A 19,363-nucleotide genomic window follows, 5' to 3' on the forward strand; every position below is an offset into this window, starting at 1 on the left:
ATGGATTAGCTTGGATTGAGTCATTTATCTATTTATTTTTAGGATTAATTGATTAATCAGATAGCGCTGTCGCCTCACGGCAAGAAGGGCCTTTAGGTGTGATTGTGTGTGTAGATGTATAAGTCTGTCTGTCTGTCTGCCCTGCGATGGATTGGTGACCTGTCCAGGGTGTATCCTGCCTTCCGCCCAGTGACTGCTGGGATAGGCTCCAGCTCCCCCCGCGACCCAAAAGGATAAGCGGTTTAGAAAGTGTTTGTGTGTGTGTGTGTGTGAGTGATTAATCAGAGTTTTACAAGAAGTCCACACAATAGAAATGGACCTAACTGAACAATAACAAACCATACATTGCTTTTCGAATGTTTTTAGGCTTTGATTTTTATTGTAAGAGAGACTTGCATGAGAATTTAAAACATACATTATCCTCATGCAAACTGCAAACTAATTATTGCCGATTTATCAAGAAGGCAAATAGTAAAGGTAATAGTAAGCATCACAGATGGCAAGCTACATGATTTGCTTAAATTTATAGGCAAAATGTATGCATTTATGGTAGTTTTTCAGAACACATTTTAAACAAATCACAATTTTAAAATACACACTTATATTTTCTGTTTAATGTGAATCATTGCACGTTTTGGACTCCCAAAGATCTGTGTTTATGAATTCCTTGCTTCAGTTCAGATGACAGGTCATGCTTAAGTCTGGGGTCTGAGATGCCAAATGCAAGACGTTTATGCAGGCATTTTGTTAGCTTTGTGTTGTTTATTGGATCATTGTTGTGCTTGAAATTTCACTTGCAACCAACACAACTTTCACACTTGGGCAACTGGGCAGTTGGAGTGATGTTCCTGGTTGTTTTATAATAACAAGGACCTAGTGAATTCCTGGTCAGGCAGGACAACGAAATGCAACGTAATAATAATTTGTAGTAATTTTATATTTTAATATTTTGTTTATTCAGAAGTAGTTGTCTATGGCTTCCCCTTACACTGGGCTAGATATGATGTAACACACAGGTCTGTTCACAAATTGTTGAGGTTCAGGCTTTGACTATAAAAACAGCCACACTCCTGAAAATGTCTAAGTACATGGCAATAACTACAAAATTAAAATGACCAAAGATGGTATTAATCTGTGAAGGACTCACATATTTTCCTTCCTTCCAGTCAATGATCCCAATCTACACAAAAAACAGCCATTTCAGTCCTCTTACAGACTTGCCCAAATTCGGGTGGCCAAAGTGCCAAGGTGTACCAAGGACCAAAAGGGTAAAAAAAGAAGTTAAGGCAGACTTAAAATTAAGTTGTTAAAATGTTATAAAAATCTCCAAAAATACAACTTTTAAAGGAAACTAAAAATGTAATAAGTAATATATAGTATGAAATATGTTTGTTCTTTCACTGCATGGGTGAGGGGTAACTTTCTAGCAGGTCTAATCAAACGTCCAGCTTTGAGCCGACGTGCTTTAGGCGAAACTGGAGATGACTGCAGAAATGAAGTTCGGGGGTGTCACGTGACATGACTATTTTCAGGATTTTTTTCCCTCCGATAAGTACTATCACAATTAGCTTGTGTACTGTTGTTACAGTGTCAAACATATAAGCATTCCATAAATCATAAAAGGTGGCAAAAATCCTGCAATAAACTAATTTCGCTGCAATAAACTAATTGCAGCGAAACTAATTAATCAACATTTACATGCTTTCACCAGCAACATTCTTATAGTTTAAACAAAATGCACCAAGACTTTCGACAAACTGTAATGTACATTTTTACGGTAGCGCTCCAGTCAAACCCATGACCCTGCTCTCTGTTTCCATGGAGACTTAGCTGTCAATACAGGATACAAGAGCACTGGAATACTGAAGAGGGCTGCTCTGATTTTTTGAGACACATCTATGGTTTCTCGTGAAGCTGAATGGCTTATATATTTTATTCGAGTTCAATTTACGACATTCACTCTGAGCCGCAATTATCTGCTTTAGTGAAAAAAGCTAAACGCCTGGTTTTTCTCTGCCGTTAACAAAGGGCGAGCATGGACTACATTTCCCAGCTGTCGCCACTGGAGCGTATCCGTGATGTCACAATGAAGTATATATGGGTAGTGTGTGGCATTCCTTACTCTATTGTTACATCGTAACAAACCGGGGCATAGCGAGGCCCAGCCGGGTCTGTGGTCGACAAAAACTACACACATTTGCTTTTTAAAACGGTCTAACAGCCTAAATATATTAGCGTTTCGTTTAATTATTGAGGACGACTGTGCTTACAACACCCTTTAAAGAAAAAAAGGACTCTAACGCTGCCCTCGGTTTGCTCTTTTTATGGATATAGTCAAGACAAATTGGCTGCTGAAGTCTGCTTCATCATCTTGTTGGTTGCATGTTCCAGGGTAAATGTCATGAGTTTCTCAGTTAAATGAATGAGGTCGTTGATAGCCTTTCTGTATCAATTTGTTTAATCTTTGAAGCAATTGCCTGAAACATTGAATCGGTAGCTTCACGTACTTGGTGCACAAAGTAAGAGTCTGAAATCGGACTTAAATAGCACATAAGCCTGCGTCATAACCTATTTATTATATCATAAGATGCCTAAATGTTTTGAGAAAGGAAGGTAATAATAAGCACCGCGAACTGGCGTTTCCTCATTGATGAAACCATTTTCTATGGACTAAAGTCGTCTTTGTCTCTCATCTGATAACCTTGTGGTCCCCAATAAAATAAGGCTAATATTCCAAAAAGTAAGGAATATCGCAAACAAACAGCAAGGATCGAACGACGGCTTCGCTGGCTAAAGGGTCTCTGTTTCCATCCAAGGTAAGACTCTGAATAGGTTTTGTGTTTCAACCTAGCCTGGCTTCCCTTGTAGCTTACCCTATGAAAAGAAGCACGGAAATTATAGTGAAGACACTGGCTGCTCTGCACAGCCAAGCAGGATTTGCCTTGTCATAGAGCGTATGGATAAGCATTCATATGCATGTCCGCCTCCAACACAAAATGCTTTTAACTGGAAATAAATTTCGTTTCATGTGTGTTGACAGCTGTCCCTCTCAGCCGTTGTATATGTGTTCTTGTCTACTTGCCACCATGTTGAACCCTGTTCAGTTCTCAGCTGCTGGTTTGCATAGGCAGAAGTCCACATAAAGCTCCTGATTGGACATTGTAGTTGGATTTTGATAAAATTGCTACGTCACCAATACAAGACTTTGCCAGCTGAGAAGAAAACGTGACGTGTTCTTGTTATTTGTTCAGTGTAGGCTACTTCAGTGACTGGAGCAGACGAATTGAACAGACTCATCAGTATTGCGATTTTTTTGTAACACCATGATTACCCCTCACGCGGGGCACCCCAAAATAGGCCATGGGGTGTGTGTGTCTGAGACTGTAAGCATATTACTCCGTCTCCGTCTCAAATGCCCGGAACGTTTACCTTTAATACAGCTTTTAGGGTCCATTTATTCTTGCGCCAGTGTTTCTATAGATGTAGATGTTCTGAAAAATTGGGTAAGCAAAGGCAAAGATATAATAATATGCCTTTGATCTATCCCCTGCTTCTCTGCCAGACTGCGCTAATATTTGCCTTGTAAATTGTGCCACTTCTGTGCATGATCATATGTGCAGGATTACTTTTTCCTCTGAGAAACCTATATAGGCATGTGTGGTGACAGTATTGTTACGTGACCATCTACACTGAGTATACTGAGGAGGCTCCTGTGATCCATACTGCGGCGTCAGTGTCCCATTGCCCCTAGATCAGCCACTGTGTTGCACTTCAGAATATTAGCTGTTGCAATATGTCAGCGCTATTATGTGGAGCATTAGTAGAATAGGGTTGTGAGCGTACATGAGCTTTGAGCCTCACAGGTGCAGAGGTCATAACATGACAAATCAAGATTAATGAGTGAGTCATTTAGTAGCAACAGCACAATCACTTTTGCCACCCTAAGCAGCTGGTCATTTATTTTTGATTTTCATAAATTCATAAAGGCTTTGTCATTCCATTTGTCTAGTAGTACATTTGTTCTACTTAATAGTCCTCAGATGAGTAAAGCTGTAGGTTACTGATTTAAAAATTAGTAGTGGTCTCAGACAGTCTTTACATTTCCCTTAATAGCCACAACTCAAAACTTGAACAGTTTGGTTCTATTGCCTATAATTATGCCGCTCAGGCAGGCGTACTTATATTTACAACATTGTAATCTGTCATCATAAAGCATCTTAAAAGTGACTGTTAGTGTAGATGACTGTGCAGAATTGTACAGTAAGCTTGTTTATGTGCTCTAGATCTAGCATGAAAGGTTTAAAAGCTATCAATGAAACAAGACCAAGTGCATTATGTGGTAGCTGATATGTGGGCAGTACAATGTAATAAAAATGTAATATAATAAAGGCTTTTATGTGATTCTTAAATGCCACCATTCTCTTTTATCACTTTAAGAATGATTGCAATAAAAAAGAAAATGTGAAATGGAACAGACAATGTACAGATACATCTTGTTCTGGGCATCTCTTGTTTCTATGGTTGCAGTTCATTTAAAGGTAGTGCACCCTGTCTCTTTGAGGCATTGTGCTGAGCTAGTGCACTGAATCAGACAGCCCTACTTGATATGGCTTACATTACTCCTTCCGTTCTGATTATTTTATGCTGAATGTTACTGATGCATCTGGCAAGACGGTTTGAAGTTTCAAAGTCTTTCTCTTTGATGTCCTTTACTAGCTGTTGGCATGATCAGCTGTCACTGTTTGCTCTAGCTTTTGAGAGAATGAATGGACACATGATTATGTACACTAGTTTGCTTAAGTGTTTTTTGAGCTAATGCTGTTTTGATGATAGCATATGGTGGAGTGGTTTTGATGAGATTTCAGTGTACTAATCTAATTTTTGAGGCATTCATTAATTCATAAAAGTTTATTCAAATATTTACTACAAAGCCACCCATTTATTCATCCAATCCCTAGCCTATATTTTGCCTTTCAAAGAAAACAAACTTTCTTTTGCTGGAGATTCTTGGCCTTTTCCTGTACCACCGCTAGACTTTTTGTCCTTCAGTGAAAGCCAGTGACTGGTGAAGAACCAGTGCTTAATCATGAAGAAAATCAGGCATGGAGCAGCTCAAAGCTGCTATGGGACTCCCACAGTTCCCTCAGATGAAGGAGGCGGCCTGATCAAATGGCCTTGCTTGACCCCCTTCTAGTCTGCACAGACTTGTTGTTTAAAAGGTTATGCTGGTTTTAGTGGAGAGAGGTGGAGGCAAAAAGAAACCGAAGAGGAGAGGACAGTTGTCCCTAGGCCATTTCTGTAAACTGCGCCTTTTCCGTTGCCATGGCGATGTTTTCAGAATTGATGATTTCTGAGAGGGTTTGTCATACTAGAGAAGAGGAAACAGAGAGCATACATGCAAAACATGAGGAGACAGAGGAGGATATCACTTTTTGTGAAACTGTGGAATTTTATATTTTTGTTTTTGTTCATGAGGGTTGTAATTGTTTTCTTCCTTTCATCATCATGGATACTATTTTCAGCTTCCTCACTTGCTCTCATAGTTAACCAGATTCTAGCCTCGCTGTGTGGCATGCTTTATGTGAAAAAATATATGTATTTATATGTGTTTCGATTGAATGAGTTCATTCGCAAGAACTGGTGAGGGGTTTCATTATTGGGTAAAACATAAATTAAGTGTTCAAGGCTATTTTTAAATATTCACATTACATTTAAACTAATCTCCTGCTTGGTGGAATGTTTTCTTCAGTCATCAGCTTTTTTTCTAAGGAAACGTTCAGCTTTATTTGAGAGAGAGTTAATAGTTTATCAGTTGTGTCCTGCTCACCTTTAATGTAGCCATTTCCAGTTTTTGGTATTTAGCCTGAAGTTGTCTCTCCGAAGAAACTTTAAAATACTTCATGGAGTCAAATCCATATCTGACTCAAATTCAACCTGCTGACTAAAACACTTTCTTATAGGATTTCACAATGTGTTTCCGGTTAGTTGTTATTGCCATAGTGGCTTCTGCAGTATCATCTCACAAAAGGCTATAATATAATGCATTCCATATATAAGGGTATATTTATTACATCAAAGTATGTCTTGTTCCTATTTAAAACAGCTCTGCTCTGAAATTGAGCTCTTTATCAAATCAGTGAAATTTCCATTAACGTTTTCATTGGTCCAGAGTCTGCTGTGAGTGATAAACCACAGGTATTTGTGTGGTCTGAAAAATGTATCTGAATGCTTACTTTTACCAAGCCACATGTTCACTTTTGTGTTTTTTTGTATCATGTCACGTCAAAATGTTGAAATACAAGTACAATTAGGGATATGCCAACATGATGACTGGTTTTATATAAGATGTTATATTTCTTTTTTGGGTAAATTTGATGAAAGTCTTTAGTGCAATGGCTCATGTGTTACCAGTGGCAAAAAGCTAGTGCTTTGTTATGTTTGTCCTACGTTAATGCCTAATGCCAAGCTGTTACTGGTATGATTTTTATTGTATTTATTGTACTATAATTGTAATTATTATAGTCTGTCACACAACCCTGATATATTTGGTTGTTGCAGCCTTTTTTAACAATTTTGCACAGTCTAGTTTTTGGTCAGTTTATCTCACTCTGTGCTTTGACTGCTGGTGCTTGACTTTTGACTGTTAAGTGTCTCATCTTGACCACATCTGCCATTCAAGTTGGCTGAACTAAGCGTGTACCTCATGTCTTCAGAACATCGTGTTTCCATGGAGACAGTGTCAGCTCTCAGCCTGAAACGCAGATTTGAGGAAGTGGACAGCGGCTCGCCGTGTTCCACGCCCAAAGACTCCGACGATGACATCTCCAGCAGCGACAGTGCAGATAGCTGTGACAGTCTCAACGCCCCCTCCAGCTCCCTCACACGTAAGGGGCCACCAAGGGTTAATTTTCAATGTAATAGAATTACTAAGTGTTGAATGAGCTTATAATTAAAATCATGGCAAATTGGCATCAGGAACTTCTCATGACATTGGCTTAGTTAAGTGAAATTAAATGAGGTGGTATTCTTGATCGAAGTTCTCAAACTACATTTTTATCATTAGACTTATGTTCTTCTGTCTCTTAGATATGTTATATGAGACTGGACAGTAACTTTATTGCCCTCACAGAGTGACAGTTTACCTATGTATGCTCATCTCACAAATATATTTTTAATAGCAACTGTGGTTATTTTCTTTGAAACTGTGGTTGGAAAAGTGAGCAAAAATCATTTTGGTTAGAGTTTGGAATTGCCACTTAATGTTGAGTTTCCAGTTTAAAATGCTACACTACTGAGCTGGAATATAAACTAGGCCATATTTGAATGCATGCTAATGTTAGCTGAATTACATTACAAACAAATTACACTCGATCTAACAGTGCGACCTTTCCCATGTAAACAGAATAAATATTTTAAATCAAAAAATATTTTCTTATTTTGACAAAAACAAAGTTATGCACTACAGTTTCTCATTAGGTCGATTGGGATTTTTGTCAACTTTCTGTAAAATCTTTCCAGCCTTTCCAGTTGCTATAAAAGAATACATTGGGTGGTGCATAGATTAAAAAAAACACCAATAACACAGGATCAGTATCATCAGAACATAAAGTATGCATAGAAATTTTGCTGCCACTGCCTAATTTTTTCCCCTCACGAGAATGATAACCAGGCCATAGGACGCAAATACCACACACTGTGTCCTGAGAGAGATGGACACCACCATTAACCACTTCTCTCCAATTTTCTTCCTCAGCCACCTCCATTCTTAGACGACATAAAACCTCTTTGGGCCGTAAGCAGGTCCGCTTTGACGCAGTGACGGTCTACTACTTCTCCAGAAGGCAAGGCTTCACCAGTGTGCCAAGCCAGGGTGGCAGCTCACTGGGCATGGCAAGGCATCACTGTGCCATACGCCACTACACCCTAGGGGAGTTTGCCCGAGAGCAGGAGAGCAGCCACCGGCACATTCTTCGCCAGCACTTGCGCCAGGAGAAGCTGAATGCTCGCAAGCTGAAGGTGAAGAATTCATATTAGAAAATGAACGGTTTGAGTTTTTAAATCTGATTGGCAGAGCCATATTCAAAGTTGAATTATTTATTAATGTGCCAAATATATGTGGAATAATCTTTGATTGTTATGTTGCTTGGCAACCATAAGCTAGAGTTAACAAACCAGTGTGTTTTGTCATACTGTATGATGTCCCCATTTTAATCCCTTAAAATCATAGGCTTATTACATACATCACATACATACAATGCAAACTGGCTGAGCTATTTTAGGTTATAGAAGTGTCTAATAAAACTTTGGGCCAACTGGTGGACCCTGGCCGTTTAAAGGTTAAGAAATGATTAGCCACTCAATGCTGTGTATTGCCTTGCTTTTACCATGAATAAGGACATTTTAGGCACACTATTTATGGCTTTATCTACTGTCATTGCAAATGTGCTATGCTGAATTTCACATTGAGGAACTTTTCCTGACCTCAAGTTTTTTAAACACTTATCAGGAAGTACAGTACTCTGCAAAAGTCAGAGACCACCCAACATACAATTACACAGAAGCCTCAACAGCTAAATATAATGTCAAAGTTTTCAGTATTTGGTGTGTCCACCCTTTGCTTTCACTACAACTTCCATTTTTTTGAGAGACTTGCTTTTAGTTTTTCAGAGAAATCTGCAAGGACCTCCAAAGTTCAGTCTTACAAGTTGGTTGTATTTTCTGCTTCTCACGACCAAAGTAGTCCCAAACACAAGCAATGATGGTGAGGTCTGGGCTCTGGGCTGGCTAATTCTGAGAACGCTAGAAGCTTCTTTGTTTGATTTGCATTTTTTATTCTTTTTTGTCTAATTTCTTTTCTCAGTAATGGCATCTTGACCAGAGGTGGCAGAAGAACATAAAAATCCCTTACTTAAGAAAAAGTACTAGTAGTCTAGCAAAAAACCATTGCTCAGGTAAAAGTTAAAGTATGACTTAGATTTTTTTACTCAAGTAGAAATGTAAAAGTACATGCTCATAAATGTACTTATGTAAAAGTTAAAGTATTTCTTTAAAAATCATTTCTAATTTAATTGTAAACAAACATATCTTTTATTGAGGGTTAGAGGTACACATCATCAGACTGAGCGTACATATTGGTTTATACTAGAACAGCAGGCATCATCCACAAAAATGCACTCGTTTAGAGCACCCGAACACCTTTACCTGTTTGACTTCCTTTACAGGAATTTGAGATGGACATTGATGGAATCTCTACTATGAAAAGAGAATGTATTGGATGTAACATTTACAGTCTGAGCATTCTTGTGCCATTCATTAATTATGCCGTTAATTCATTGGCTCACAGCAACCGGCCCAAAGCACTACTGGCCCCCCGGGAGTGCTCCCGACTCTCCCGATTTTCCACTCCTAGTGGAAGGCCACGAATGTATGTTTTTCAGACGCATCGTCAGCATTAAGCACTGGTTCGCGGCTGCCGCTTTCTGTGAATGCCATTGTCTTGACTGTATATTTTTCTTCTTTACGCCTGTTGTGGCCACTAAGCTGTGAAAGTAGCCAATCACAGGTTCACGCTGCAAATTTTTTGAACTCCAGTTTTTGAAACTCCTGTTTTTTCCCCACTCATTTTCCTTTGACTTGATCCTACCTTAGGTAAGTGGATTATCTTGTACCTAATCTCCTTAGAAATATGAACAGAAAAATGAGTAACCATTATTCTAAAGTTATAGAAGTGTGTAATAAAACCTTTAAAAGTCCTGGCTATGTTAAGAGGTTGATCAAAAATAGAGGCTAAAGGCTGGTGATTGTGATCTCAACCAGGCGAGCATGTAGCCAAATGTCCCTGCTTTTCCTCTGACCACTGCTGTTGTGCCCTTTAGTAACACCATGGGTGCTGCAACATGGCATTTGCTTTTCTGGCCCCTGTGCCAATAGAGGGCACCTTGAAAAAAGGTATTTAAAAAAATTAAGCTTAAGTTCAATGGGTCTTATTCACTAGTGTCTTCTCTGAATTTTTTGATGATATTATGCCCTGTGTAGGGTAAAATACCTAAAATCTTTGCAATTCCAGGCTGAAAAACATTGTTTTTAAACTGTTAGATTTTTGCTGATGCTTTAACAGCAAAGTGGCGAGCCTTAACCCGTCTTTGCTCATAAAGGACTAAGACTCCCCATCACGCTCCTTTTATATCCAAGCATGATTGCATCACCTGTTTAAGATGTTTCACAGTGTTTCTAGTCGGAAACTGCCTCTGTCACGCATTTTTTGGACTGTTTTAGGCATCAGTTTCACAATGAATGTACATTTACAAAAAACAATGAAGGTGATAAAAATTAAGCATTTAATCTTGCCTTTGTACTGTTTTTGTTCAAATATGGGTCAAAGTACATTTATAAATCATTAATTTCTGTTTTTATTTGCATTTTACTTACTGTTCCAACTTTTTCAAAATTGTGTTTATAGTTTATGAACTATATTTAGGGTTGGGGGAAAGAATTAAATTTTTTAAATTACTAATTATCATAACATGAGTTTAATATGTCTCCCCAGCTAACACGGAATGGGACAGTGGAGTGTGCCCAGGCAGACCTGCTCACCCTGGATGATGTGTCTGACGATGACCTGGACGTGGAAGGTGTCGAAGTGGATGACTGCTTTTTCCTGCAGCCTCTTCCTACCAAGCGGCGGCGGGCACTGTTGCGAGCATCAGGCATTGCCCGCATTGATGCGCGTGAGAAGACGGAGCTACGGGCCATCCGGCTGTCGCGTGAGGAATGTGGCTGTGACTGCCGCTTCTACTGTGACCCACACCAGTGCGGCTGCAGCCAGGCAGGAATCAAGTGCCAGGTTAGAGGGCTGCTGTGAGCATGTGTATATGTTTGCCTGTTTTTGTAAAAAGAGTGTAGCAGATTGACTGCCCCAGGGAGGAGCATTCTCTCACAGAAGAGAATTTGTAATGTGATAGCTGTATATGAATGAGAAAGTGAGGCACAAGTTGTTTAACCCCTTAACCTCTCTTAACTACATAACTTAGTCATGTGAAAAAAACACCCCATTAAATATTTAGTTCTTTATTAAGAAATATGGACATATCAATATTTGATCTTCAGTCAAATAATATTTATAGATAAGGGTGATGTAATTGCATTTGCAAAAAACAATAAAATGTGACTTTATCATTTGTTTAACAAAAAAATGAAAAAGATGCAAATTCCTACTGAGGAAGATCTTAGGACACCTTTTGCCCTAATAGCTGGCATTTCTCTCTTTGGCTGAAATAACCTCAATTAGACATTTCCTATAACTGTCTACCAGTCTCTGACATCAACTGAGAGAAAGTTTTTTTCCACTCTTCCATGCACAGTTCTTTCAGCTGCATGATGTTTGAGGGCTGTCTTGCATGCACAGCCAGTTTCAATCACTCCACAACATCTCAATAGGATTAAGATCCTGACTGTCATTCCAGATCTCTTCATTTCTTTCTTTTGAGCTGTTCCTTGGTGGATTTACTGGAATGTTTTGGGTCATTGTCATGTTGCATGGTCGACCTCTGCTTCTGCTTCAGTTTTTTAGACAGATGGTCTCACATTTTCCTGAAGCTCCTTCTGATACAATAAAAAATTCATAGTGGATTCCGTGATCTAGAGCTTGCCAGCCCCTGCTGCAGCAAAGCTGCCCCAAACCATAACATTTCCACCTTCATGCTTCATAGTTGGTGTGAGGTTCTTGTGCACAAATGCTGTGTTTGGTTTGCACCAAACATGTTTTCTGTTACTGTTCCCAAATAATTCAACTTCAACTGGATTCATCTGTCCAAAGCACATTGTTCCAGAAGTCCTGGTCTTTGTCTAGGTGTTCTTTGTGAAATTTAGTCTTGCCCTTTTTTACAGCAAAGGTTTCCTTCTTGCACATCTCCCATGAAAATCTCTTTCTGAGGGTAGATGCATGTTTTTTGACATCAACTGTAGCAAGAGCTACCTGGAGGTCCAATGATGACATTTGTAGGAAGATTGTTGGAAATGTCTTTATGCATCTTGCAGTCTGTTCTTGGGCTGAACTTGCCAGGATGGCCTAACTTGGCCATCCATCTGGACTGTGCCTGTCTATACAAGAAGATAGCAGAATTGTAGGGCAGAATTACACTTCTGCATCAAATCCAAGAGCATGAGAACTTGCTAGATTCTATGCTAGCAACAGCTCAGACCCTGACCTCAGTAACTGGGTAGACACAGCCTCATCACAGCTGGAGGACCCCAGGCTTTGGCTGGGTGTAGGATCCAATGGGGTGAGCTGCTCCACACCTTACCAGACAGAGCTGTGGAGTGTGGCCTGTGAGAACTCGCACGGTGGTAGGCGCTTGGCATACCACCCTCTGCCTCGAAATATCCCTCTGAGCAACAGATTCTGCACCTTGAAAGAGCCTGGGGACGCCCGCTTGCATGGATCCCCTGCTTCCCTCTCACCTCCTGAGCTTTCAGCAGTTCCATGGAGAGGATTGCCGAGTTCAGGCCGGATAGAGTTTGATTGTCTTTCTCCAACAATTACTTAGAGGCGCCCATGCTCACCACCACAGCAGGCTTCCTTGACATGGCATCCATGCTGGTCTGCGCCACTGGACGCAAAAGCGTGGCCTTCCTGATGGACCCTGCCACTGGATGCTGATGCGAGGCTTTCTCGCCAGACCCCAGTGCTCGATGCCGGTACACAGCTTTTTCACCGATCAGTGCCGCTGGATGCTGACATGCGGCATTTGTGCTGGATCATGCCGTTGAATGCCGACGTGCGGCATTCACGTCAGACTCCTCCATTGGACGCAAACATGTGGCTGGACACCAATGCATGGCGTTCACACCAGATCATACCGTTGGACACTGGCACATGGCTTCTTGCTGAATTGTGCTGCTGGATGTCGACACATGACTTTGCCCGACACTGCCTTTGGGCCCCAGCGTGTGGCTTTCTCATCAGGCCATGTTGCATAGCCTTCTCTCCGGACCCCACTGCACATGCTGCAGTCTCCACCAACCACATTGATTGTTGGGGTGTCTGTCTTCAGATACCTCAACAGAAACTTGACAACCACCTACTTCTTCTCAGGTGCCAAGGTAAAATGACATTACGCAGCAGCTTCCTTGCCTCCTCGCAAGCATTTAAATGTATGCTATGTGATCATTCACGTAGGTTGTAACAATATTAAAGGCGAAAAAACTGAACTCTTGAAGAATGACCTTGCACACTGTTTGACGCACTCAAAAACTGTGGCAAAAGGATTTTTATCTCTGGCCCAGTCCCGCTCCCTGGGAAGAGGCATGGGACATTTCAGCCACTTGTTAAACCTCCACAGTTGGCTTCAGGAAGCTTGTCTAGTGAATAAATTGTTTTTTAACAACAATTTTAATCTTTTCTGGAACTGTCCATCCTTCTGTAGGAACGGTAGCAGGCTAGCAGCCTAGCAGGCTTGGCATGCAGATTTTAAGTCACATTGTGTTGTACTCTGTTCTTAACCTGAAATGACTACCTGAAATTAAGAATGAGTACCCTGTAATCATTACCACTTTTTAATTAACCCAGCTAATCTTATCAGCGTTAAGCCATCTTGGTCACCCCCAAACTGACCCTGAATCTTATGGTTGCAACAAAATTATTAACAGATCCTAATAGTTTCAAACACAGAAATTCATTTAAACAATAGGAGCCTTCTTCAGCTTGATACATAGGGTAATCCAAAAATTTTGATTTCACAAGCCGATCCAGATATTGTACTTTTTAACTGAATCATGATTAAATAAATCTGTGTCTAACTCAGAAGTAGTCCTACCTGGTTATAATCTATATAGAATAAATAAGACAGCAAGGGGTGGTGGTGTGGCTATTTACAAATCTATCATTTAATTAAAAACTCTTAATTCATCATTCAAAGACCTCCTTCCGCACCCTCTCATACTGTAGATGATTTGGCTGAATTTTTAAGTCCATACATCAGCTCAGAAATGCTCTTTAATCTGAACTGATTAAGTAATGCATCCAATCACTTGAAAGAAGTGTGTGGAAATCTGTCTCTAATGCAACTAATTACAACCAGCATGACCAAACTTACATGACCTCACCAAGTCAACACTAACAGATTACATTTTATCCAACAGATCTGACAAAATTAATCCTATAGATTACTTCTATAGGTGTATTTGACCCTGGTTTAAGTGACCACTGCCCTGTCGAATGCATTTGAACCACAAGCATAATTAAGTCAGGATCTTGGATGGTGGTTAGAAGAAATTTTACACATTTTAATGACCAAGCTTGTGGAGTTAATTTTGTGCCAAAAGATTTAAATAAAATAAAGCAAAATCCACATGCTTGCTGACATATTCTTGCTTTTCAAATTGCTCTTTTGCTTCTGAAATTTTTCTTTTGCTTCTGACTTTTGGCACCTTTTTAACAGGGGATGGGTTTTAGAAGAGGGTGTTCACCTGCACTCTCTATTGATCAACTTATTTGTAGTGACAGGTCTTTTGAACATGTAGACACTCAGCATGAACCACCCCCAGCATGGTGGGACATGCTGTACTGGGTACTGCAATGAGTGCAGCATTTTACTGGCATATTCCTTTTAAATTATTAATGTAACACAAGTTTATGGGTCCTGTGTCAACCTGGGTAAAAACATTGAAGAACAAACTTAGTTGTTTATGAATGAATGAAACTGTACCACCTTTCAATGCTGTCTGCTAGGGCTAACTCTGCTAGTCATGCTGATAATGGGATTAAATTGCTTAAATATCTAAAGTTTGTTCACTGTATTAATGTGAAGACAGTGATTTGGAGCAACAGCATCCTGTAAACTAGCATGCTAAGATAGAAAGCCTGTTTCAGTGACCAGCACAGACATTCTGTGGGTAGAAACAACAAAAGACTGACAGAACAGCCTTTATAATTCCCAACCATGACGAGTTGACTTGATTCTTTTTGTAATGAATAAACATTACTGTCTATCAACTATCTTATGGCAGCAGTAACTCATAGCTGGCATGAATCAAAGGTATTTTCTGCTCTTCACTGTGTTTAGGTCAGTGCTGCATTATTTCATACGACCCCACAGCACTACAGATTCAACGAGTTCCTGACCCAACACACTTGATTCAGCTCATGAAGGGCTCATTAATCAGTTGATGAACTGGATCAGGTGTTTTAATGTAAGAAACCATGCAGAGCTGTAGATCTCCAGAAGCAGTGTTATTAAACACTGATTTAATTTTTAAACAGCAAAGCTCACCTAGTTAGCTCTTTAGCGGACACAGCTTTGCTAGGTTGTGCTAGCAAAACAAAGCTGCAAACAGCTATGTTTACCTAATATACTTCAATTTCCAATATTACACAGGGTGACACAGCAAATAGAAAAAGCTGGCAAAATGATTAATACATTTATGTCAGAATGACTGAAAATAAGTATTAATCTTTTTGAAAAGTTAAATTTGATTCAAATTTTATAAGTCAGTTTGCTAAAAAATAAATGAATGCCTATTAAAACCCATATTGTAATGAATGGTCAACAGATTTCTGAACAGAGAGAGCTCTGCCAAGCATTTAATACTCACTTTGCGGCTACTGGACATGTCTTTGATAATGCTAATATGGAAGCGCCTCTCAATGAAATAGATACACCCCCTGCTGTAAGACGTGGTCTCTTCACAATTCATTCTTTCTCTCCTTGCATAGTAGTTAAAGCCCTTAGCACGAAAAAAGTTATTTTAAAACACATTACACATTTTTTTTCAAGCAGAATTCCCAGTATCTGGAAAACAGCATGTTTAATTTCACTTCACAAAGGAGGTGATCCCTCAGATCTTAATAACGTAAATTGTCATGCTTAGCCAAAATCTTAGAAATGACCAATCTGGTTTTAGAGAAAAACATAGTGCAATCTCTGCTGCTGCTTTCGTCGTAGACGATGTTCTCGGTGCCTTTGAAAGAAACATTGTGCAATCATTTTTATGGATCTCTCTTAAGCCTTTGATACAGTTGATCGTTCTTTACTTTAATAAGTCTGCAAAATATTGCTTTTGACCACAGGGCTTTGAATTGGATTAGAAATTATCTCTCCGCTAGTCAGCAATGTGTGGCCCTGGGACAAAGTAAATCAGAGCTACTACTGGTAATTGTGGGGGTCCCTCAAGGTTCGATCCTCAGACCAGGATCATTTAATATTTATATTAATAACGTTACCACCTCAGTTGTCGATTGCAAAGTACATTTATATGCCGATGACACCATCTTGTACTCCTCGGCTGACTAAGTTGGTACTGCAGTGGGAAAACTGCAGAATTTTTAATGCTCTACAATCGGCTTTTTACAATCATAAACTAGTCTAAATTTATGCAATGTTTTCCAGAGCCTCTAACATTGATTTTAACATTTTTAAAATCACAACCCTGAAGGGATCTGACACTGGGTTAGTCAGTACAAATAACATACGGCTAGATGACAAATGCGCTTTCAAATGTTTGATTCATTATTTATTAGGTCCTTATATTGTTACAATTTTAATGGTTTATTGATTTTTTTTTACTATGCAATTTACTATTATGATTATTATTATCATTATTACTTTTTTTGTATTTGATATGTTTTTACAGTCCAGTTTTTTCAAACCTGATTTCTGTGTTAGCTTGGCTACATACAAATAAGTCTCCCTCAATATACTCTGAGTTTATATAAAGGTTGATTGATTGATTGTTCTTTTACGGACAATAGAATGACTGATTTCTATTGTTTTGAGATATTTTTAAATCCCTTCCCAGACTCATATGCATCTGCAGACGTCTTTCTGAAGGTCTCAGAGAGCCCTTTGGATCTCACCACTCACTTTAACAATCAAGAGCAAACCAAACTAAACGTCTGTGGTTTAAATAAGATAGACTCCTCCAAAATCATCTATAATGATGTTTTAATCGTTTGCAGCTTATGTGGTACACCTGATTTTAGGCATTTTAAGTAGTATACATGTGGCGGTGTCCTATTTTTTTCCTCACAATGAAATTGGAAAATTACATTTTGCAAATTATTTTTCAAAGACATTTCTTCAGTTTTATTTATGTAGTTGTATTACCTCTATTTTTCAAAGATCAAATGTCCACATGTTTAAATATGTTAAAGTTTTCATGGTTGTCCTAATTTTTTCATGAGTGTACATTAGTTATATAATTAATTCCTGAATAATCATACTAATTAGTGCATAATAAACCTGAAGCTAAAGGGCCCATATCCTACATTTTTCTTGAGCTTTATTCCCCCCCACTCACTTATAACATTTGTGTGATTTTATGCACCTAAACCAGTCATCATTTGTTTTCAAATGTATACATTATACTGTTTTCCAACCTCTCTTTATCCTTTAGAATTCAACAGGCTGTTTTTGTTACCATGCCTCTAAGACTGATATATGTTGCCTCACGCAGAAAGCAGTCTGGGCTGAAACAATCCTTATAACTTATATATATGGATTGTATGGGGTAGGGAGTGAATATTATGTTTTGAAACTGTAATAATGTTTACATTCTACATCCATTTTTCATGATATTGGCCTTTTATTAATAACTGAGTAAGAAGCCTGGAGTGTAAAGGGTCAAACAGACCTGCACTCTTAAAAACGTGCTGAAAAGAACCATAATTGTAAATTAAATATGTCAGTGTAAAGAACATTTTTTAAAGTTTAAAGACCTTCTACATAATGTAAATATTCTAAAGAATTTATAGAATTGTTTTAGGAACCTATATTAAGAGTGCAACATGCATCAGACCATTTTTCCCTCTCTCTATGCCAGGTGGACAGAATGTCTTTCCCATGTGGCTGCTCCCGTGATGGCTGCCACAACACGGCTGGCCGGATAGAATTCAACCCTTTGCGCGTGCGCACCCATTACTTACACACCATCATGAAGCTGGACATGGAGAAGAGACGGGTGCTGGGCTCCAGGCCCGGTGAGGAAGACTCTGGTGGAGAGGGGGTGGAGCTGGCCTCATCCTCCTTCTCCCCACCTCTCTCTCTCTCTCCCCTGGACTCAGAGGTGGAGGTGGAGACCCTAGAGGCGCAGAATGAGCAGGAGCTTCTAGAGGAGCAGTGCAACAGCCTGGAGCGAGAGAACGAGACAGCTGTGCTGCACCTCCAGAGTGCTGAGGAGCAGGAGAGGAGGAGGGAGCGAGAGGAGGTGCAGGACCCTGACCAGGGGCTTTGTCTTCTGCATGGGGAGCTGAGCAGCCAGGGTGGTGTCGAGGAAATGGAGAGCGTGGGGGCAATGGATAGTGTAGAAGGAATGCTTCTACAAGGTGCTTTCCCTGGAGGAACCACCTTGCTTTGCATCACAGAAAACCAAGAAGAAGCTCCAGCTCAGCAGAATCTGCTGAATGAATCAGGCTCTCTGCTCTACTATCAGCTCAGCCCTGTGGAGACAGCTGCCTTTGAGACACTTCAAGGGCAAGAGGAAGAGCCTGGAGGAGATGACGCTGAGAAAGAACCCCAAACCTGCAGGCAGGATCAGGCGGAAAGCTCTAGTGCTTCTCCTTCCCCATGTCCAGACATTAGAAATGATGAAGAGGTCCAGTCTGGCTCTAAAACGGGTACCACAGAGAACCAGGAGGAGACCCATCTTCTAGCGGAGGGAGAGACAATCCAGCTTCCTCCAGAAGTTTAGAGCCCAGCAACACTGCAGATGTTTTGCACAAGCTTTATATTAAAGTTCAAGAGGGCCTACTCCACACAGGGTAGATCAGTTTAATAGGATGAGTGATGTTAACCATTAGATTTTAAAAAGGAACAGTTACTGATTGGTTCGTGTCCGTTTCAAATGGCGATAAGCATTTACTGTATTTGAAGTAGGTCTTTTGTGGTTAAAATAAGTTATTGAAAAGAAAAAAATAGTAGAATAATAATTTATTTAAAAAAAAACTTAAAAAGAAAAGCACGACAGAGGGGAGGAGAAAGCTGAGCAGACTCACAGGTCAGTATTTGATACTGGTGGAAAATGTGGCCTTTATGTTGAGGAGCAAGCATTTTCAGGATGGCCCAGTGGCTCCTTGGGGGCTCTGCAGATGCCTTCAATTTCCATTGCAGTAGCCCCCTGATTTTTTTTTTTTTTTATTAGTGGAATTATCAGCAGAATATCAGCAGAGCAGGATGCTCCAAGGTGTTGCTAACTGAAGGAGATGTTAGTTGGATATCAGATGTAAGCTGAAAATTAGCAGTGAAACTGAACAAGGATGTCCGATAGTAACCCTCCCCTAGAATAGATATAAAAATCCTGGTAATACTTGGGTTTCATGTACTGTACAAGTGTTTGCTGAGAGCAAGCAAAAGGTTGAGAGAGGTTGTTT

General features: G+C 39.8%; 1 protein-coding gene across 1 annotated transcript; it reads left to right on the forward strand.

Annotated features, from left to right (window-relative positions):
- Positions 1-338: 338 nt before the first annotated feature.
- Positions 339-18,951, forward strand: csrnp2 (cysteine-serine-rich nuclear protein 2). Its single transcript, XM_036591718.1, has 5 exons — positions 339-2,816; positions 6,714-6,884; positions 7,754-8,016; positions 10,547-10,843; positions 17,818-18,951. The coding sequence occupies exons 2-5, from the start codon at positions 6,728-6,730 to the stop codon at positions 18,682-18,684; spliced, it is 1,584 nt and encodes a 527-aa protein (XP_036447611.1). The 5' UTR covers positions 339-2,816; positions 6,714-6,727; the 3' UTR covers positions 18,685-18,951.
- Positions 18,952-19,363: the final 412 nt, after the last annotated feature.

This window comes from Colossoma macropomum, unplaced genomic scaffold (genome assembly GCF_904425465.1).
Source record: "Colossoma macropomum unplaced genomic scaffold, Colossoma_macropomum, whole genome shotgun sequence".
NCBI lineage: Eukaryota > Metazoa > Chordata > Actinopteri > Characiformes > Serrasalmidae > Colossoma > Colossoma macropomum.

Excerpts from the sequence above, each read along its gene's own strand:
- csrnp2 (XM_036591718.1), top strand. The coding sequence starts at position 6,728 with ATGGAGACAGTGTCAGCTCTCAGCCTGAAACGCAGATTTGAGGAAGTG. Across the intron at positions 6,885-7,753 it reads CCCCTCCAGCTCCCTCACAC|CCACCTCCATTCTTAGACGA; the intron begins GTAAGGGGCCAC and ends TTTCTTCCTCAG. Across the intron at positions 10,844-17,817 it reads AGGCAGGAATCAAGTGCCAG|GTGGACAGAATGTCTTTCCC; the intron begins GTTAGAGGGCTG and ends TCTCTATGCCAG.